The sequence below is a fragment of the Hirsutella rhossiliensis genome (assembly GCF_020360975.1).
Source record: "Hirsutella rhossiliensis strain HR02 chromosome Unknown scaffold00013, whole genome shotgun sequence".
NCBI lineage: Eukaryota > Fungi > Ascomycota > Sordariomycetes > Hypocreales > Ophiocordycipitaceae > Hirsutella > Hirsutella rhossiliensis.
The window spans coordinates 2,243,452-2,264,741 of NW_025408679.1; the positions used below are offsets into that span (position 1 = coordinate 2,243,452).

At 53.0% G+C, this 21,290-nt stretch overlaps 4 protein-coding genes across 4 annotated transcripts; 1 reads left to right on the forward strand and 3 right to left on the reverse strand.

Annotated features, from left to right (window-relative positions):
• Positions 1 to 1,213: 1,213 nt before the first annotated feature.
• HRG_09819 (uncharacterized protein) lies at positions 1,214 to 1,978 on the reverse strand (the record flags this gene model as incomplete). Its single annotated transcript, XM_044868290.1, has 3 exons — positions 1,214 to 1,516; positions 1,615 to 1,802; positions 1,933 to 1,978. 3 exons carry the CDS (start codon positions 1,976 to 1,978, stop codon positions 1,214 to 1,216), a joined length of 537 nt encoding a protein of 178 aa, XP_044716871.1.
• Positions 1,979 to 5,026: 3,048 nt separating this feature from the next.
• HRG_09820 (reverse transcriptase (RNA-dependent DNA polymerase) domain-containing protein) lies at positions 5,027 to 5,545 on the reverse strand (the record flags this gene model as incomplete). Its single annotated transcript, XM_044868291.1, has 1 exon — positions 5,027 to 5,545. The coding sequence occupies one exon, from the start codon at positions 5,543 to 5,545 to the stop codon at positions 5,027 to 5,029; it is 519 nt and encodes a 172-aa protein (XP_044716872.1).
• Positions 5,546 to 12,504: 6,959 nt separating this feature from the next.
• Positions 12,505 to 13,290, forward strand: HRG_09821 (uncharacterized protein; the record flags this gene model as incomplete). The annotated part of the gene is made up of 1 exon (XM_044868292.1): positions 12,505 to 13,290. One exon carries the CDS (start codon positions 12,505 to 12,507, stop codon positions 13,288 to 13,290), a length of 786 nt encoding a protein of 261 aa, XP_044716873.1.
• Positions 13,291 to 15,539: 2,249 nt separating this feature from the next.
• Positions 15,540 to 20,645, reverse strand: HRG_09822 (PIF1-like helicase domain-containing protein; the record flags this gene model as incomplete). The annotated part of the gene is made up of 5 exons (XM_044868293.1): positions 15,540 to 15,803; positions 15,933 to 17,782; positions 18,017 to 18,642; positions 18,997 to 20,241; positions 20,293 to 20,645. 5 exons carry the CDS (start codon positions 20,643 to 20,645, stop codon positions 15,540 to 15,542), a joined length of 4,338 nt encoding a protein of 1,445 aa, XP_044716874.1.
• Between the last annotated feature and the right edge of the window lie 645 nt (positions 20,646 to 21,290).

Consider the following 21,290-nt stretch of genomic DNA (forward strand, 5'->3'; position numbering starts at 1 on the left):
TTAATAACCCGGTGGATTTTCATCGTTGGTGGTAGGTCCAATTCGAAAGCGTTTGGCCCTTTGCCGATAAGACCCGAAACGGGCCTAGGTAGGGTTGATCAAGCCGTCACTCGGGCGTCCCGTTGACCAGTGTCCCTTTTCAGGTATACCAGGTCGCCTACCTCCCAGTCGACCTCCCTACGGCGTTTATCCGCCTGCCGCTTGTATTCCGCCTGCTTGGTGAGTAGGGTTTCCTCGCCCACCGGACCCCTCGGCGGCCCGGGAGGCGAACTGCTGCGCCGCTGTTCGCCCTAGCTGCTCTCTGGGGGGGGCCGTCGCTGTGGGTGGCGCCACGGACCAGTCGAACGACATTCGGGGTAAGTATCCCATCTCAAGCTCCGCAGGTGCTGACCGATGCTCTCGTGTGGGTGGGTTGAGTGTGCGAAATCCAAGCAGGGGAGCATTTCGGACCAGTTATCCTGGTAGTAGTCTAGATAGGGACGGAGCTTTGTCTGTAGGAACTGGTTTATTATCTCGGTCTGACCGTCCGTCTGAGGATGTTCGGCCGTAGATAGCTTCATCTTCGTCCCCACGAGGCGACAAAGTTCGTTCCAAAGCTCGAAATAAACTGCGGCCCGCGATCTGACGTAATGGTCTCCGGTGCGCCGTAGGTCCTCCAGATATGCTCGTAGAAAAGCCAGGCCATATCCTGCGCGGTACAGGTCGTATATGTCGGTAGGGAGAACGTCCTCTTGCTCAACCGACAGACCGTAACGAAGACCGCCGTATACCCCTTCTTGTCTCGTGGCATTGTCTTAAAGTCCATAGAGATGTGCTGCCAGGGGCGCTCCGGAATTGGCAGTGGCTGGAGTAGTCCCGCTGGTCGGAGGCGGGAGTCTTGGGACCGCTTGCAGTCCGCGCAGTTCGCGCAGTAACGGTCAATAAAACCTCCTATCCCGAGCCAGTAGTACCGTCTCGTTAAGATCTTCCTCATCTTATTCCGGCCGGGATGTGCCTGACTTCGCGGACGGTGCGCCTCGTGACAAAGGGCAGTCCGTAGGTTCGCCTCGTCGGGGACGACTAGTCGTCCATCGTAACAGAGGAGGCCACTCTGGACTTGGAACCGGGAGTCTGGTATCTCTGCTTGCTCCTTTCGGAGCGTAGCGAGGGTGAAGCCCGGTTTGCCTGGAGGATCGCTTCGATAAGCTCGAATCCTTCCAGTAGGCACCCATCTCTAGAGTTTGGGGTCTCGGCTTGTCTTGCGGAACCGGGGGTATATGGCAATAGTAGGGTCGTCTCCGCCTGCGGCGCCTGCGGCTATAGCAGCCCCTCCCGTCGTGCCCCCTGCAAACTGAGTTGCTGGGATTAGGATCTGCGAGCGGTTCAACTCCTTGAGCGCCTTCTGTAACTGCACGTCCTGGGCCTTGCGGGAAAGAGCGTCGGCGACGACGTTTTGCTTGCCCGGGCGATAGTGGATTTCGAATCCAACCATAGCAAGGGTCTCGATCCATCGAGCTTGCCGTGCGTTTAGCATCCTCTTTGTAGCGAAGTACTGGAGGGCTTGGTGGTCGGTGAAGATCTTGATGACTCCGGGAGCGACTAGGGATACAAGGGCATCCATTCCTTCAGGCACACGATAATAGCCAGGAGCTCCTTATCGTGTATCTCATAGTTACACTCCGCTGCGTTCATCGTTTTCGTAAGGAACGAGACCGGGTGCCATTGTCCATCGTCCGCTAGTTGTGAGAGCACGCCCGCGATAACCCCATCCGACGCGTCAGTCTCTAGCTTCGTCTCGCGGTCCTCTATGAAGTGGACGAGGACTGGCGCGGTAGTTAGAGCTGTCTTTAGGGTCTCGAAGGCCTCAAGGCACCGGTCGTCGAAATCCCACCTACTCTCCCTGTCAAGCGGTTTAGGGTCGGCAGATTCTACCGTAGTTACGGATAAACCGACGGTAGAAGTTGCAGAATCCGAGGAAGGACTGCAGCTCTTTTTGCATCGTGGGTCTGCCAGGTCAGGATAGCCGAGACTTTCCTAGGGTCGACGGAGATACCATCCGTACTAATAATAAACCCAAGGAAATCCGTCTTTGTGACACCGAATTCGCATTTCTTGATGTCTACTTGAAGACCCGCTTCCCGAAGTCGCTCTAGAACGAGCCGTACGTGTCGCATATGTTCCTTCTTATCTTCGGAGAACACGAGGATATCATCGAGGTAGGCCGTACAGAAAGAGTCGAGGTAGTCCCAAAGGGTCGTGTTAATAAACCGTTGGAACGTACTAGGCCCGTTGCATAACCCGAAGGGAAGGACCTTGTAGTGGAACTGGCCGTAACGCGTGCGGAAGGCGGTTAGTTCGACTGAATCCGGTTCGAGCCGGATCCGGTGGAACGCCTGCCTAATATCTAGCTTCGTAAATATCTTCGCCTTCGCAATGCGGTCTAGGGTCTCGCTAATAAGAGGATAGGGTACCGATCCTTCTTAGTTAGCTGATTGAGTTCCGGAAATCTACGCAAAAACGCAGCTTGCCATCCTTCTTTTTGCAAAACAGACAGGGATCCGAACTGTGCGCTGCTTGGCTCAATGAAGCCCTTCTGGAGACTATCCTGTAAATACTCCTTCATAGTCTCCAGCTGTTCGCGGTTAAGGCTGTACAATGGGTGCGTTCGTAACGCAGCAGGCCCTGTTAGTTCGATCTTATGGTCTACCCCTGGGCGGGACGGAGGCATCCTATTGCTGTCCTCGCGGGAGAACACGTCGGCTAGGTCTGCGAGCTCTGGAGGTAGCTTTTCTGCGAGGAAACGGTCGTCCTCGTCCTGTTGGTTATCCTGCTCGCCCCTTTCCCCGAGCGCCTTATCGATCATGTGAAGGTTGAGGAAAGTCACATCTTCGTAGGCATGCCGATGGTCCTTCCTGCGACGGATACCTGCGTGGAATGCTGGTGCCGAAATCATCAGTATATCGAGATCCTGCGCCCTCCGTTGGTACCGTGGCCTGATATCCTTCTGGCAGGGTCTCTCCACTCGATGCCCGCCAGTGCTCGGTTCATCTTCCCAGGTCATCCCCTCGATGAGTAGAGTACCGTGGACGATGTTGCCGTGGGCCGATGGTGCTCGTGGCCCTGTTGGTTCCTGTATCGCGGGAGAGATCTGGATGATATGGGCCGCGCCGTCTTCTTCCTGGTCCTGTCTTTCTGCTTCTTCCCAAAGGTGGTCTCGCCGCTCTACGTCGGCCTGAACTCGTAGGGAAACTGGCTTCGGTACATAAGACGAGAAGCCTTAAGTGCAATATCCGGGATCCAGTCCCTCTGGGCTTCCAGCTCAGGAGGGAAGATAAGGCGACGACGGCGGCAGTCGAGACGGATATCGAAATGGCTCAAGAACATAAGTCCTACGATCAGGTGGAAATCGTTCCTCGTCCCATGAAGATTGCAGGGCGCGCATGCGGGCTTGCCTTCCATTCTTCCTGCTTGGGACGATAATTTCGCTTCGTATTCTTCGGCTGGGTGTTCTCCAGATCTAACAGGTAGTGCTCAATGGCCGCCCTGACCCGGGGATCCTCTATCGCGTTCGACATGGTGCAGGCGGTCGCCGTCGCGACGGTGGCAATGGAGGAGGTGGAGGAGGTGGGAGGAGGGAGGTGGAGCGCAACGCGCGTGAGCGAGACCGAAATCGAAGGTCTCGCGCAGGGCCCCGCGGGCGTGGACCTTCGATTTTGCCGTCCGATGGCGGTAATCCGACTAAGAAAACGCCAGCCCCGCAGGGCCGGGCCTTCGAAAACGACATGGTTTTGCGTGGGGCGGGGCGGTAATCCGATTACCGGATGACCGGTCAGCCGGCCCCGGGACCTGTGACACCAATTATTATCGGCGGCCATCTCTCCGAATTCGATGGGCTCGAGCTTATCCAGAACAACTCCACACGCTGGAATTCGTGGTTTCATTCGATCACACGAGCGTTAAATGTTCGAGAACGTTTGGAAATCTTCTCAGCTCGTCATGTACCAGGGAGAGGGTCTCAAGGGATTTCGAACTTCAAACTAGATGGACAGCACTGGTTCGAGCTTGAAAAGATCGAGCTCGCACTAAAAGACTTCTTCGCGGCAACTATGCTTGCTGAAGGAAACAAGACATCCCTCGCTGACTGGTTTTCGACTTTGGACTGTCTTCTCCGCGAGATCAACGAGACGAAGGATCACTACCATGACATTCACGAGGAAGACGACGACGACAACTTCACGTGGAGGTATCTCCAAGGTTGTGCAGATGCTGCGTGGTCAAAGTGCGAGGAGTATTACAGCAACCGACAACGGAATTGGCAACATCGATTTCCTGAAGATACTGATCTTCCGCCAGCGTATTACGCAGCTCAAGTACTCAATCCGTATCGAAAGTGGGCATGGTTCAGGCAAGAATGGGTTCTTCAGGGCGACGAAGGAAGACAGAAGTGGTATGAAAGCGCACAGCTGGCGGTGAAGCAGCTCTGGGAGACAGAGTATAAGGAAAGTACCCTGTTGAGGCGCTACCACCTCCAGTCAGGAAGGACAAGGATCCAGACCCAGCATTCGATCGGCAGAGGGAACATAAGCGCATTCGCATAGACGGCCCGGCTGCTGCCACCGATCTGTATGAGCAGTATATTTCGACCGACCGGCTGCATGACGAGGAGGCAGGTTGCGATGAGGCCATCGCCTATTGGCTATCCCGTTATGACTCGCAAGAGACCTCGCCCGCTTCGCTCTGGATCTATTTGCGGTTTCCAATGTCAGATGAGTGCGAACGGCTGTTTAGTAGCGCAAAGCTTGGTATAGTTGATCGTCGAGGTAGGCTTAAGGCAGATATCATAGAGGCTTGTGAGTGTCTACGTGCCTGGTATGGGAAGCCTCGGGCTGAGGATAGCGAAGATAGCGGGGATAGCGAGAATGAAAGCGAATAAGCGATCAAGTTGACAGCTAGTAGCCAATACATTTCCTATTTTTGCAACCCGCCTCATTCTGAGCGGTCTTGGCGGTATTACTGGTATTACCGGTAAGCCATACCGGTAAGGATATCAGCAGGTGGTATGGTATGGTATAGAGGTCATACCATACCATACCGGACCATTCCGATCACTGATTGAGTCGTCGTAGAGAAATTCTGCCACGGTTTCCTTCGCAAATTGTGATTGATCAATCATCAGCTTTCCATTGTGCCTTTGAATCCGAATTCCGAGAATGTTCTCTGCTTCTCCGAGGTCTTTCATCTCAAATCTTCCCTTCAGCTTTTCCTTGACCCGTTCAATGGCAACCTCGTCCCCCCCTGTAATCATAAAGTCATCCACGTGCACGCCGATGATTACCCCCGACTCTGTATGTCTGAATATTGTCGGATCCACTGTCATCGGTGAGAAACCAATCTCCTTGAGATATTCTGATATTAGCAAATACCACATCCTTGCTGCTTGCTTCAATCCGTACAAACTCTTCAGGATCTGAACGTATTTCCCGAAATATTGCTGGAGCTCAGTTGGCACTTTCATGAAGATCCTTTCCTTTAGGTCTGCTGCAAGGAACGCAGCCACAGCATCCATCTGGTATACCTTCCAGCCTTTCTTCGCCGCTAAAGCTAGAATGATCCTCATCGCATCGAGCCGGATCGTGGGTGCGAAGGTTTCCTCGTAATTGATCCCGTGTTTCTGTGTGAACCTCTCGCGACTAGACGTGCTTTATACCGTAGTATCTTCCCTTCTTTGTCTTTCTTGTGATCAAACACAAGCTTGGCATCAACTACTTCTTCTCCGTGCACGTCAACTTCGTTGATTTCCTCCGAGAATGTCTGTCGTCGAATGAGATTCTGAACTTCCTCATCTATAGCTCCTACCCATTGATCCTTCTCACTGCCTTCCATCGCCTGTCGGAAGGTAAGCTTTTCGGGTCGAAGTCGTACAGGTCTGTATTAGGCTGGAGAAGCGTCCTTGCTACCATGGCTCTTTCCTTCCTGCCACTCTCCCTCGCTTCTTCAGACGTTCTGCCATGCGCTGTTCTTCTCTTTGCCGCCATTCCAGCTCTGCTCGCTGCTTCTCTGCTCTTTTGAGTGCCACGGCCTCTCGTTGAATCTGGGATCTTGTTTTCGGCAGACTCCTTTCAGGAGAGGTTATATCCGCCTCCCTGTATTGACAATGATTGTGTCTCCTTGGAGCTCTTCCTCCGAATCTGCAGTGTCTTGGTCGGTCGGGTTCCCATCCGCTGCTTCTCCGGCATCCTCCCCAGCTTCTGTAGCTTCCTGGTCCGTAGTCCTATCCCCGACCGAATCTTCGGCATCAGAGTCATCATCAGTGAGCTCCCCTTGCTCCTTTTTCTCTTCCTTCTCATCGTCATACTGCGATTGTGATTCTTGGCTGATTTCATTGTCCATATACTTGCTCTCATCGAATTCCACGAATCGAACCTCGTGGACCTTCTTATCAGCTGGGTTCCAGACTAGATAGATTTTATCTGTCTCCTCTTTGTATCCAACAAAACTCCTTGCCATGCTCTTTTCAGAAGCTTTGTTCTCTTTTCTTTGGGAATAAATACCCAGGCAGGACATCCGAACACTCTCAAGTGCCCTGATCTTGGCTTCTCTCCACGCCATAACTCCCATGGGCTTTTAGCCATTCCCTTGACAACTCCCCTATTTCTCAGATAGGCCGCTGTTGCATTCGAAAACTCCCAGTATGCTGCCGGGAGGTCCATTTCGTGACGCATAGCAGACCCCCTCTCTGATATGGTTCTCATGCTCCTCTCAGAGATACTATTCCCCTCCGGGTGGTAGCCCACTGTTGGTTCGATCCGAATAGCTCTCCCGTGCAAAATACCTTCATTGCCTCGTTTAGAAACTCCTTTCCGCGATCAAAGCGCATCGCCTTGACCTTTTCGCCTTTTCCGTACTCGCGACACTCCGCCTCTGCAACAACTACCCAGGCTTTGATCTTGTCGGTAATTCTCGTTTTGTCTCTAGAGAAATAAACCCAAACTCGCCCGGTAGCCTGATCGGTGATTGTCAGCATGTACTTCATTCCTTGAAGTGATAGCTCAACTGGCCCCAAAGATCTATATGGACTCTCTCCAGCTTTTCTGTCACCGCAGACATTGGCTCCTTGAGACTTTTCTTGTCATTTGGCCTCGGTGCAGCTTGAGCAGAATGACGGGCAGAATGAGTTGTCTCCGAGATCATCCATTACGGCGTTCAGTTTGCCCTCCATATGCTTTCCAGGGTGTCCCAGCCTAGCATGTAGTAGTCTTTCAGGCATCTTCAGGATTGACTTCAGCGCTACCCCGTTATCGCCACCCTTTTCTTGGATTGTATGGGCTCGGTGCCCTCTTGTCTGGCTCAAGCGCCACACCTTTTATGTCTGTGGCCAAACAGCACCTCCTCCTGATTTCTTGTCACCGTGACTGTCTTCCCGGAGAGTCCACGACAATACATGCTCCCCTGTCTTCCAGTTCACCGACTGATAGCAGGCTGCTCGTCGCCTCCGGGATGTAGTGCACCCCACGTACTATTGTCGACCTTGCTCTTCCTTTCTGTGAGACGTAAAAGATCCTCACATCTCCTTTCCTCTTGAACGAACCTCGAGGCCGTCTGCAATCTCAACACTTGTCTTTGTAGGGGACAACTTTGAGATAAATTGGTCTTCCCTTGGGGTGATATGGACGGAAGCACAGCTGTCGAGATACCATTGTGGAGGGGCTGTTACTTTTGTGTTCGGAAGCAAGTAGGTAGATCTCTCAGATTCACTACCACTGTCTTCAAGGATCCTGACCGCGTTTGCCTTTTCTTTGCTATCCATGGCCTCTCTCGCCTTCGCTTTTTCAGAGGCTAGCCAGGTCTTCCCTGCTTTGTTCGATATCGCGTATCGCTTAACGAGGGACTGATAAATTGCTCGTGGATCGGTGAGATGGTTGACTGAGTTCTTGTGGATCTGGTCAATACTCTGTCGTATTTTCATTCTCGCAAGAGAGACATTTTTAATGTCCGCAGCATTCTCTCCTGGCATTGATAAATCTGACGATTCCGCTGTTGCCATACCGGTGACGCAGCTCATAAGATCGTCACTCAACAAGTTATCTTCAAGATCCATCTTCCAGCTGTCAAAGGTCTCTTCCATCAAGGATGGTTCCTTTGTAGTCTTTCTTGCCCATAGTGCCGGGTCTTTGCTGTCAACCGTCGATTCTTGACGAAAAGTGTTCTCATATGCCGAGTTCAATCGTGCAGTGGAAGCAAAATAAAAGCAACCGGGTGCATAACCTGTTGCGATTGAACTTGCTTCTATTCAATTCTGTCTGACAGCTCTCAACATATATATACATAGTGGCACGTCCGTGCCACTATCCAGTGACTCACCACTTGTAAGTGCTGCCTAAACATGTCTTGGTCCATGTCTCATACCAAGTCAACAGGGAGAAACTCTGGGCGATTGAAGCAATACTGGACTCGAAACGCACAAAACAGAAAGGCTTCCAGTACCATATACTATGGAGAGGCTTCGACCTTGAGCAGGCAACATGGGAACCACTACAGAACGTCGTCAACGCTCACATCGCCATCAGAGACTTCGAGAAGCACAGCAAAACAAACCCAGACCCACGAAACAAGAAGTGCAAAATGCTCGCCTACAGGCTCAGCAAGACGTGGAAGAATCAGAAGCGATGGAGTAAGGGAGGCCCATGTGTGAGGGAACGATCATGTGACTTTCATACTTATGAAATGTCTCACTTTGATTCATGTAAATAGCGAAAGTCAGAGTCTTCCTTAGGAACCTCCTTCTCTCTTCGTAGACAATCACTTTACCCAAGTCGCACCCGACCTTGTTCGTGCACTTGTACCGTCACAAAGGTGCTACCGGTAATAATAGCTGTATGCCTTGACTCGGAAGCACAATTTCTCGCGAAGGAGAGATCAAAAGTGGGCATAGAAGTGAATAAAGGGACTTTTCATAGGTAGATTCCCAGATGATCTGATAGTCTGTGATTTCCATGTGTTCTTTATCCGTCTAACCCTCCCTTTATATCCTCTATGCCTTCCCTAAGTTAATATCCCGTTTTCAGGTATAGTATACATTCTATCAGGAAGAGGGCACTTCTTGCCTCTTACTGAAGGCCACGTAAGTCATCTATGTCAGCACATTCAGCTCGATCTCCTGATCAATAGCTTTGCAAGCTATTAGGTCGATAGTTTAATCTCTTGAGGTCCCCGAGCCAGTAAAAGTTATGCCGGACTCCTCAAAGGGTCCCCGTTCGAATAGGAGATCCTCCGGACCCCTCAGTGGTCTAGGAAGAAGAAACAACAGTCTGCAGACTTCCCTTCTTACCTGGTTTCAAGCTGTATTATCTAGAGAGACCTAGAGACCTCAACTCGTTCGGACCTTCTTCTCGACACAATTTGCACAAACCAGGCAAGAGTAGTATCACATCGTCAGATTAGATTATAGCCCAAAAAAGGCGCAAGAAGTTGCACGATCGAGTCACCGAAGAATTATCTCTTTTGGGTGTTGTGTACCGGTACGGGGCTTGAGGACGTGATGGTTTTAAGATTTTAATACTAAAGTTGCAGCTTACAGTCCGCCCCAGAATTGGGAAAAGATATCATTTTACGTTGCTAGAGGCAGCAGCATATAATAGCAGCAGGCTCCATAAGACTAATGCATCTGCTTCAAGCCATATATTGATGCGAGAGGTATGATAAATGTGCGATGCGCAATTGCTGCAAAAGGCGATGCAGGTATACTACAGTGGGGTGTAGCCTGATGTGACGCATGCGGTGGCCGGTATTTTTTTGGTGCGGTTTTTGCCAACCTTGCCTAATGTGCGACCGTAGGATCACCTAGAACCTCTGGTTCTGACACCTGCTAACGGTCGGCCGAGCTTAAACTCCTGAGGAGAACTCCATACAACGACCGAAGCATCCATGCCGTAGTCTATCAAATCGTTCCAAACTCGCCAAATGAACCCGCCACAAGAAATCGAAGTTGGTTGTATTAGTTGTAGGAACCGAAGGCGTTACCACAAGCGGCGGCGGCGGCGCGACAGGCGGGGTTACCAGGGTCGTTGGGGGGGGCACAGGCACCACAGGCGGGGGGGGCGTTGCGACAGACGGCGGGGTTACTGAGGACGTCACAACTGGGACAACCGGGGGCGAGGACGGGGTAGTTGACACAACAACAGTTGAGGGCGGCCACTCGTTTCTCCAGTTTTGCCCCCGATTCTGCGTCCAAAACTGGGCTTGCTAGTCCCAGTCCGGCAAGGGCTGTCAAAAGGACGATGGTGACCTTCATTTTGCCAAAGTTTAGGTGCTCAAAGTGGGAATCATTCAGCCGTAGGCTGACTTTACATTAATCGAATAAGTTTTCCCTAATATGAGGGTTTGGTGCAGCAGGGATCAGTTAAGTTTTCTGACATCTGATTGGTTGTATGGTTTCTAAAACGTAACTCAACTGGATGATGGCCTTCTAAAAGTGGGTCCAATTTTGCACTTGCCCTGAATGTCACAGAGCTACTCTGAGCATCGCGGGTCGCCAACAAACCCATCGTACGCAGCTGCTTTCAACCGCAGTGAACCCTATGCCTCATCGAGGGTCTCAAGGTGGCGTGGTTTCCATCGTATGCATTCGCTGTGGCGAGGAGAAACCAGCGCAAGACTTCCTCGGCAGAAGAAAGTCGGCTGGGCACACCAAGAGCTGCTTGGGCTGCCGCAATAAGCGCGCCTATCATGTTGGCTTTATCTCGCGCTCCACAAGATGTTCAATGCTGATCAATTGAAGTACTCCAGGTCCAGACGCATAACCCAGACTTTGAGGAGGTCGCGGTCCGTCCTTCCTCCGCTGACGGGCCTGCTGCGAAAAGAACAGACCGAGATGCTCGCTTACAACCCGAGCAAAAGATACCTAAAGCCCAGCCTACATCATCTGAAAGTTTCCAGGAACGTCATACAGTGAGGTTTTCTTCCGAGGACTCGATGAGCCAACCGCGTGTAGTGCTGGGGACACCACTGCCGCCGACCCAACAAAGTTCAGGAAAGGTTTAGGAGTTGGCAGGTTCTCACCAGAATCCGTATAAGAACGGTTAGGGGCTACGTAACTCCACTTGATGCTACCAAGACGTAGATGACGCAATGAATGCATGACTGTAGATTCTTGAATTTTCAGGCCTGCCTTACCGTTGACAGCAGACTTGCAGCCTTCGGCTGATTGTACGCCTTGCACCACTGCTCTAAAGTGCAAGGCGTGACGATTTTTGCCAACCTTGCCTAATGTGCGACCGTAGGATCACCTAGAACCTCTGGTTCTGACACCTGCTAACGGTCGGCCGAGCTTAAACTCCTGAGGAGAACTCCATACAACGACCGAAGCATCCATGCCGTAGTCTATCAAATCGTTCCAAACTCGCCAAATGAACCCGCCACAAGAAATCGAAGTTGGTTGTATTAGTTGTAGGAACCGAAGGCGTTACCACAAGCGGCGGCGGCGGCGCGACAGGCGGGGGTACCAGGGGCGTTGGGGGGGGCACAGGCACCACAGGCGGGGGGGGCGTTGCGACAGACGGCGGGGTTACTGAGGACGTCACAACTGGGACAACCGGGGGCGAGGACGGGGTAGTTGACACAACAACAGTTGAGGGCGGCCACTCGTTTCTCCAGTTTTGCCCCCGATTCTGCGTCCAAAACTGGGCTTGCTAGTCCCAGTCCGGCAAGGGCTGTCAAAAGGACGATGGTGACCTTCATTTTGCCAAAGTTTAGGTGCTCAAAGTGGGAATCATAAAACTATCCAGCTAAAGTCGAGGTGTGAAAGGTGACAAAACTTTCGACCAGCTCGAGCACTTTATAGTTGTAAAGTCCTCAGCACTCTCTGGCCAGAACATCAAATACTGTTTTATACCACAGGATTTGATCGTCTATTCCGAACCGTGCGGAATCTACGGGCTAGAAAGCCATACCTTAAGGTATGTGACGTATGTCTCAGCGCCACCAAATTTGTTAAGCAAAGCTGTAAATTTGTGCTACGAAGTGACGAAGTACACAGAGTCTGAGCCATTTGATCATATGCACAGGAGCGAACAGGAGCCTCTTGGATGACGATTAATAAGGGGAATTGTTGGCTTGCTTGCAATCCTCTCCAAGCACAGCCTTCGTAGCACATAAATTTACAGCTTTGCTTACTCCTGTGACGGCGTATTCGGCGGCAACCCAGGTATCTTATACAGAACGTACCTACAGATATCTCTCGTGTTGGGCGGGTATGCTACTTGAAGGCATTCCAACGTATGGCTCTAGGCATTCCTGCCCGTGGCTGCAGACATTCTTGCTTGTGGCTGCACCAGGTCCTCTCCGACAACCAGAAGATGGAAAGGAACACAACTCCCTGATAAGGAGAAGAGAAGTTAGATCCTCCACGAGCAGCTACGACAACAGCAGCCGATAAATCCTGCATACGCCTCGCTCCTACCCTCGGAGACGCGTTTCCAAGTCGCTGCGGATGCCCTCAATGATATCCGGCAACGGTATGGGCCCCTCATGAGCTCGCCATCACGAGAAAACTTACGGGTTCTTGCGAAAGTGAACACCGAGTCTATCGCGATGGCGTCACATTCCCAGGGCATAGTAAGCGATAAGAATAGCCGAACCCAGGCGTATGCGAATCGAATGAAGAGAGGCAAGATTGTCAGGCCGCGCGGAGAGTTTATCACGAGCTCCAGCATGGCCGACATCACCCAGGAGTATGAGAAGTTCCAGGCAAAGCAAACCAGGCTTCAAACGCGCCAGGAGATAAGGATGCATCTTAAACGAGTTCGTGGAGAAATGCAGAAGATCCGAGAAGACTATAAAGTCGGGAAGAAGCAGTTAGTCAATGGCAGAGTCAAGAAATTGAACTTTAAGCCCTGGCTAGAGTTTACGGGACGAGACGTTGAGTTCTACACTCTAGAGCAAAGTTGCGATACCCTCATGCGGGAGCTCAAAGAGCCATCCAAGGATTCCTTTTTCTACGATACCACGAAGAGAAATAACTCCGCCAGAGATGTCAGGGCGCGCGCAGCGACCCGACCTCGCCCACTTACAGATATGTCGTCGCTGCCCGGCAGTGACGATACCGTCTATTTCACAGGCCTCGATCTTGACAAACATAGTGAGGATGGCGCCGACGATAAAGACGAGGACAATTTACTCGATACGCAAGAGAATATACCCTCATCGCCGCCGTTAGCAGCGGTTGAAGCGGTAGTCGATACACCATGCCCTCGACCGCACACCCGACCGTCCAACAAGATACAGCAGACGCTCCAGGAACACAGGTATGGATAAAATAGCTTTCAGAAACGCATAACTGGCGAAATTACTACAGGAGCGGTTTAAAAAGCTGGATGCCCGCTGCAGGCGAAAGGGGAGTTCTAGGGGGTCCCCCCCTATTAGAAAGTGTTACGATCAAGGCCGATATGGATAACCAGAAGGGACTTGGAAGAATAGTTAATTATCGACTTCTTAAGGAAGAAGGGAAGAGGAAGAGGAACCGAAGAAAAGGAGGAAGCGGTCTATATACGTAACGGTATGTGGAAGTGGATACCGTAAGGTATGTGGAGGTGGATACCGTAACACGCCCATCCAGAACTTCGGGTCACAACGATCAAGGCTGTAGAAAGTATCGAAAAGGAGTCGCTGGTATTTCTTGCCGATGGTGATGTGGGAATGATGGTGTGGTGTCTGCTAACACTTGCATGTAAGAACAGTGAGGGACCAAAGATTTTGCAGCACGCCACGGCATAAATAGTGTACTTTTTTTGCTATGTCCATGTGCTTCTTCCGCGACTTTTGTCAGAAGATGTTAGAGCAAGAGCGCGGCAATAGCTTTTATATTGAAGATTGTAAACGTCATTGGAACCCGTCGGAAAGAAGCCCATGGCCGCGCGGAGACGATGATGTAACGTCCTCCGGGTCCACAGCGAACATCGCTATGTCGTCTCCAAATCCATCGTTTCTTCCGTCGCCTATGGCACAGCGTCGCCCTTTCACAAATTCAAAACGTCGTGACGATCTAGCGCCAATCTGCCGCTTTCTGGGCTCCAGCCCTCCCAGAGGCTTCATTGAGGGCGAGCTCCACAGAGTCACTGTTTCTGCGGCTCGGACCTAATGAGGAAGTAGGTGAATATGCATCGTGGATCAAAGCTGAAGCTTTTTGTATAACCTCAAATGCTTTTTGCGACATGCGCGACAAGGATATAGTGCTGAACTCGCTACCTTCAATTTGTCCGCCCTCGTCGCATTTCGCCGCAAATATGCCTCCAAAGACCCCAACATTAGCTCAGTTATCTGATATCAATGACCTTCCAAGCAGGACGACTGGGTCAGCCAGAGATAGTATAAGAACGTGGCGGCCGAATAGGTTTTCGGCCGTAAGGGTAAGGCAATATAGACCACCTAGGTAGACCTGGCCATGGCTCTGGAATGGCATCTGAGAGGAAGCAGTGGGAGGCCTGGCTTCCTTTAGCCCTTGAAAGTTGGCGTCTCCGTCTAAGAATGCGCCCTGGTCGCAAATTCCCCAACTTCCGTGTGCTTAAACACTTGACATGTCGTTCTGCGTCGCCCGTTTGCCCTTCCTCCCCGTTTTCGCTATGAAATCGATCGGTTCGAGGCTCTGCACCAACACAGACATGGTTGACTCAGGAGCCGTGGTACCGCCATAGTCAGATGTCTCTCTCGCGTAGAGAGCAGGGCAAGGGGCATAATGTTTTTAGGGTGCATCTGTTCTCCTCCCTTTTTTCTCCCTGTCTGCTGTACCATTCTCCCATTTATGCCCTTTGCCCTCTCTTCTTCAGTCTTCCATCTCCTTCCTTGCTGACTTACTAATGCTTAGGCACCCCCTCTCCGCGTCAGCAGGCCGACGCCACGATATCGTTCCAAGATGGGCCTACAACGGGAAATTCATCGCCTCCGAAGGGGTTGGAACAGGGCGTCATCCGCCCCTTCACGCGTCTTGAAAATCGCACTTGGCTGCATGATCGATCGGAAAGAGATGTCTACGGGCTGCTGATCGACGCCTACCGACTGCGCGTTGAGGACATGTACAACATTGAAGGCGAAGCAGACGCGGATAGCATATATGGTGGTGCCGCCAATGGGCTGCGTGGCTTCAAGCGTTTCCTGGAGCGCCTCGAGCGTTGTCCCGGTATGCTGCCGCCGTGGTGGGATGCAAAGAAGAAGAAAGAGTGTGAGACACTGGGTATGACCTACGAAGCGCGGTGGAAAAGAGCGACATCATCGAGCAATATGGGGATTCCCGATTCCCTATGCAGCTTCGGGTGTTTGCCGAGTCCGTGTACGGTCGAGCTCCGGGCGGGACAAGTGGGACGGCGATGAGTCAAATGATGGTCGCGATAGAGCAGGGTAAAGCAGAGGGGATGGAGTCGCATATGATGGACATGTCAGCAGCCATGCTTGGTCGGCGGTGAAGGGATACGCTTGGTTAGTCGACAGCACCGCAGATCGAGTAGAAGCTGGCCGATCGTGGCTACGACGTACGAAAGGGTCAAACTATCGGGATGGTTAGTATACTGCCACTACTTTTCGAAACCTTGGTCCTCGGATAACCGTCTCGTTTCCGCGGCCAAGTTCTTGAGTCTCTGCATTCCATCAAGTATGGCCTGATCCAGCCCATTGCCAATGAAATCATGGTGTCTCACGGGACCAAGAAGCTTGATGCCCCGAAGCGAGGTGCACCTGGACAGTTGCACATAGAGGCTCGTAAAATCGCACTTGGAGGGTTCACCATTGGTCACACGATTTCCACGCAGCTCCAACAGTACCTCCACGAACGTTTTACCCTGGGCTTTGTAATCAGTGAGAACGAACGCTGGTACGACGGGCAATCCACGTCGCGTGCATCTTGCTGACAAGAATTTGAAGTGAGAGTTAGTCGAATCAAGTGTATGTGACATGGGGCGGATGAGTACCGTCCCCACCGGGAGGGAGGGTATCGCCAAGGCTTTCGTCTCCTCGGACTGCAGAAGAATCCCGAGCGGTGGCCCGAAGTGGATGGTCACGTCATCCGCCAAGTGGTATCCTGGGTGATTGGGATCGAGTATTACGTCCACGGCAGTAAAGTCTGCCCCATTCACAACTTTCAAGCCAGTGTAGATGTTCTTGTTCACAACAACAGGCATGCCCTGAGCGTAGAAGAAGACGCCGGGGACCTTGCAGGCGGAGTCGTCACCTTGTCCTATGGTTCGCGCCACGATGTTTGGAGAAAGCGTGCCGTTGCGCCAGGTGTGAGTCGAGACAAAGATACGGATATGCTGCTTGTTGAAGCGCGCCCAGCCCACGACAGCTTCCATGTTGAGGGCCCACCGGGTGCGGTTCAGCGGCGTTATAGCACGCAAACCATCATGGAAGGTGATTTGGGAGCGTCCTACGATATTGGCATTGAGCAAGTCGAGGTCTTGCTGTGTCTGCCGCCCGTTACGGACTCGATCCAGGAGTGCGCGAAGTTGGGGATCGTTGCGGGCCCGGACTTGGTCTTCAAGGAGCACAACGGTTTTGAACATATGCCACAATCTGCAGCCGCTGTGGTGAGAGATGGTCGCTTGTCGCAGGGTCTGTGTTCGGTCCGGCGGTCTGTTGATCAGGAGGCTTGTTTCCCGCACGGGGGCGAACTGGTAGAAGTCTCCCATCAGTAGAACGACAGGCATCCCACCAAACGGTTCGTCCGGACAGTCACGGAGTGCCTGCAGGTGACGACTGACGTTGTGCAGAGTGGCTCCTCCCAGCATACTGACCTCGTCAATCACGAGTACCAGCTTCTGTTTCCATATCCATTTCTTCGCCTCCGAGAAGGGGGGAGGCGGTTTGTTTGGATCGCGATGGGAATCTAACCCACAGGCCGAGTGGATTGTCGTGCCGCCAATCTGGGCCGCCGAACTGCCTGATGTGCCGGTTATCTGCAGAAGATGTGGCTGGTTTCTCGCCGCGAACACGTCCTTCAGGGCATCGATGATCCTCGACTTTCCCGTGCCACCCGGCCCGCCGGTATATTGAAGATGCTGGCCCGCTGAGTCCGGATTGGCCGCATAGTTGTCCAGAAACACGCAAACGAGTTGAAGGGCCATGGTCTGTAGATAGTTCAGTGTAAAGCTGGCCGCGGTGGTGTGCCCCATCTCCACGAAGCTAGTCACCGGACTGACGTCGACAAGCATCCGGTAGGCGTACGCTTCTAGGCATAGAAGGGTTCGCCCTCCTTGCCTCAGAGGGATTGTCTCGGGGGGGGGTTCGGCGTCCGTCAGCTCGCCGGCCTGATGGCGGAGATGTGCCCATAGCCGAAAGATTGTCCAGTAGAGGGCCGTCAAGTTCAGAAAGGACCAATGCGGCACGTTGGTAAAGTCGGTGTCATAGCCAAGGAGGTGGTAACAGACCTCCACAGCCGAGAGTTGTCGCTCAGAGAAGATCCGATTTGCCGTTCTCATCAGGAACTGACGGCTTTCGTTCAATACTGCCTGCTGCCTGTCGTCGGGCAGGGCGGGACCTGGTGCGCGAGACGTCGGACGACCGGCTTCGCGAAGTTGGCGGGCGACCTCGGTGGCGAGAGCAATGCGCTTCCACATCGGCGTATCCAGTTTGGTGGCGTAGTTCGTGATGTAGTACACCATGGCCAGGCCCTTGGTTTTGGTCAAGATCATCGAGACGTCGTGATTATGACGAAGGCCGACCGCCAACGACTTGTTGTACCGGTTGACGAGTGGATGGTTGCGCCGGATCTGAAGCAAGCCGTCCTCTGTGAACCCTGTCTCCTCGACGATCTTCCACGGTGCTTTGAAGCGGCAGGCTGTCCGTCTCTGTTGATCTGCCCCCTGTTCGACGACCCCCTTCAGAGAATACTTAAGGCAGGTGTACGTGTGGGAGTGCACTTGGCAACAGTATGCGATGAAATTGGATTCGCCTTCGAAGGCCGCAGTGAGAGCCGAGGTGCTGGTCATGACCTCCTCCACCGGGTGGATGGGCTTCCTCTGTTGTCGCACGGCTTTTCCGGCATCTTCATCTAGACACTCATGAAAGACGGAGTCTACGTATCGGATTACCTGGGCACGATATGCTTCTTCCGCGGGATTGGCCATGTCGTCTATCAGGTTCGGTAACCGCATGTTGCCGTCCAGCCAGAGGAGTCCATGCAAGTGGAGGCTGCCTCGCTCGTTCGTTTCCACCGTTGCGTAGTAGTGGCTAATATTCCCAAAGATGGATTCTTGGCCTGTGTTCACGTACTTTTTAAAGAATAAGGATATTTCTCGGTGGAAGAAGATGGCCGAGCTGACCGGATCCATGGTGCTGAGGGCGATTCTGTCGTATTTTTCACGGAGATCGGCCAAAAGTTCCTTTGCAGACTCATAATCGTGGAGCCTATGAATGGCAAGCTTCATCTTTACCGGATTATTAATGTCGTTAGGACTGATGGTAATCCAGATTGCAGGCATACCGGCGCGAATGTCTAGAGCTTGTATCTTCCTCCGCATAAGTAAACGGGATTCGTTGGAGAGCGGCTGTGCATGGCCAAAGACCGACAGCTCGCGAAGCAAGAGCGATATGTCAGGGTCCGACGTAGTCCTTGTCTCCCGCATCTCCGCCTCGGCTCTCTTCAGTCGGTCCTCCGTCAAGTTCGCATACGCTTGCTCGAGCCTGTGGAAGGAATCTTTAGCGACACGGACCATGCTGATGCGGCGGTTGGAGGAGCGAAGGAGGGTGTTGAATACTAAGAAACAAAAGACAGGATGGGTGGCAAATCGGCCTCCATGCCGTTGCAGTACGTATCTGGCCCGATAATTGAGAGAGTGGTTCGGACGACGGTCGGCAGCGTCGCTTTGTCGGCTATGACTCGAGTCGCCCTTCGATTTCGGGCCGCCCCTTCCCCACGGAAAAAGCTTCGGAAATGTTCGAGGGAAGAAATCTTCGTGCAGATTGTCTGCAAAATCCGCACCACGCTCTACTCGGACAAACGGCTGGTCTCCCGTAGTTTGGACCTGCATAACGCACGGCACAGAGTTGCCATGTCGATCCGGATTGGGGTTGACGATGTCGGCCAGAAACGACAGTTTATCGGACTCGGCGAAGGCAGCCGGACCATCGAGAGGAAACATGCCGGACGTAGACGTCTCACAGACAGTGTTCACTTCCTGGCCGATGGCAGCCGGGTCGGGGACAAGAGTCACCGGCTCACCAGGAGAGGGTTGAGTCTGCTCGGTCGAAAGAGTACAGTCCAAATCGCAAGATTCGGCGACGAAAGTAGGATCGACCGAGTTCACGAGATCATCGATACTTCTGAAGCTGTTTTCCTCCAAGCCTCGATCAGTATCCGGCACTATGTGGTCCGTTTGTGTCCTCTCAATGGTCGACGGTTCCTCTCTTTGCATGCGGTCCATGATGACGGTCGGAACACTGGACCCATCGGCATACTGCCAGCCATCTATCTCTGCTTGGTTGATTGCGACATCCTCGTAAAGCGGGTTGCTCCTCTGCAGCCATGCCAGGGCAGCTGCCACACGAGATTTGCGCACCTGAAGCAGGTGTCTGACGTCTGCGGAGCCAGGCTTAGCCGAACCGCTCCAAGAGACGTGGATGTTCTCAATGGCCTGCAGTAGGGGATGAGGAAGAACCGTGGCCACAAGATCGTCCACCTTGTTCGGAAAGACGACGATATGTCCTTTCACGTGCTTGCGGTAGCTGATTCCCGAACGGGTCTTGTTGTCGACTGCGAACTTGGTGATATAGCCAAAAGGCGCATGTAGGGCAATGAGTCTCTCTTCGACGGGAGATAGGTCATCAAGCTCATCGGGGTACCGATGCTCACAACCGATAGCCATGTTGTTGACAGAGCAGGCCTTGGGCAGCCGTCCACTGTCGAAGCTGACGCGACACTCGCGGCACACGTCAACTCTGGCGCCCTCGTGTGACGGAAGGCACGCGCCACACTCTTGGATAGTCCTGGTCGCCCGCCGCATGGAGGGCGACAAGCGATCCCTCCACTGCATGGTGGCGAGTTCGCAAGGCGGTGTCTTCCTATAGCAGAAGACGCAGTGGGAAACCGGCAACGTCCGTTCCTCGGTAAACGCTTGGTAGAAAGATTTAGCAGCGTCTACCTGGAGGGCAACTGGAACTTCGTTGCACCAGAATCTTGTCGATGATGCCTGCTCCTTGACGCGGAAAGTGGCGTTGTAGTGATGCAGTATGGATTCGACAGAGTCTCGTTGAAGTTGAACGGTTTCTCGCGTAGGCCGGGGCCTTTTGGGGGAGCGCCTTGGCTGCGTAGGCAGCGGAGTGGGAAGCGTTTGCCCTTCTCTAGGTCGCTTCGCCGGCTTCGGTGATGGAGTGGCTGGCGGCTGCGTGTGTGCAGTATATTGGGGTTGGGCTTCACGGCGGCGGGTTCGGTCTTCAGCGCGCTGGCAGTCCATATCATGCAACACACGGATGATCTCATCGTGGGGGGTATATTGGGATTGGGCTTCACGGCGGCGAGCTCGGTCTTCAGCGCGCTGGCGGTCCATATCTTGCAACAGACGGAGGATCTCGTCGTGGGGGACCCTGACAAGCTGTGGCCGGCGCTGAAAGGTCGTTTGCGATTCAAGGCCCTCCGAGGTGCGACGAAGCGCTTCGGGTGAGACCGTGGCTGCCTGTTCTCGTGGCATGGTAAACGGGGATGGTGGGAGGACGAGTGCTACGAGGAAGCAAGAGAAAAGAGGCAAACGGTCTGTCGCCGGGGTCCGGGAGCAAGAAGTCGATCATGACATCTAGTCGTTACATCTAATAATGGTTTCGAATGCTTATGGACGGAAAAGTCGGCCGAAGAAGTCTAGAGCACCCACGAAGGCAGACCTTTGATCCCGTGGTGGTAAGAGACGGCGGGGTAGCCGGGGTTAGAGGTGAGGAGGTAGGAAGAAAGCGGTAAAAGAACCAAAAAAGTTTATGTTCTCCCACAGGATTGAATGGTCAGACTCCCATCGGATCCTATCTCTGTAGACTAATCTGGAAGGCCGTTCTTCCTTCGCAACGTTCGCCTCCACCCGACGTTGGAGGGCAATCAGACTGCACAGAGGAGTGTCTGCCCATCCCGTTTTTGCTTTGCTTCAGAAGAAAGAACTGCTTTCGTTCCACGAAACGCACACCTTCACCGCTGCGAGGAGAGGGCGGAAGCATGGGCGGAGCGGCCAGTTGGGCGGGTAATAATGGGGCGGGAGCAGCGGGAAGGGTTGACGGTTGGAGAAGGTGGCGTGGAGGTGGCTGGAAAGGCGGCGCAGGCGTGCACGGGCCACCATGCGATCCGAGCTTACGGA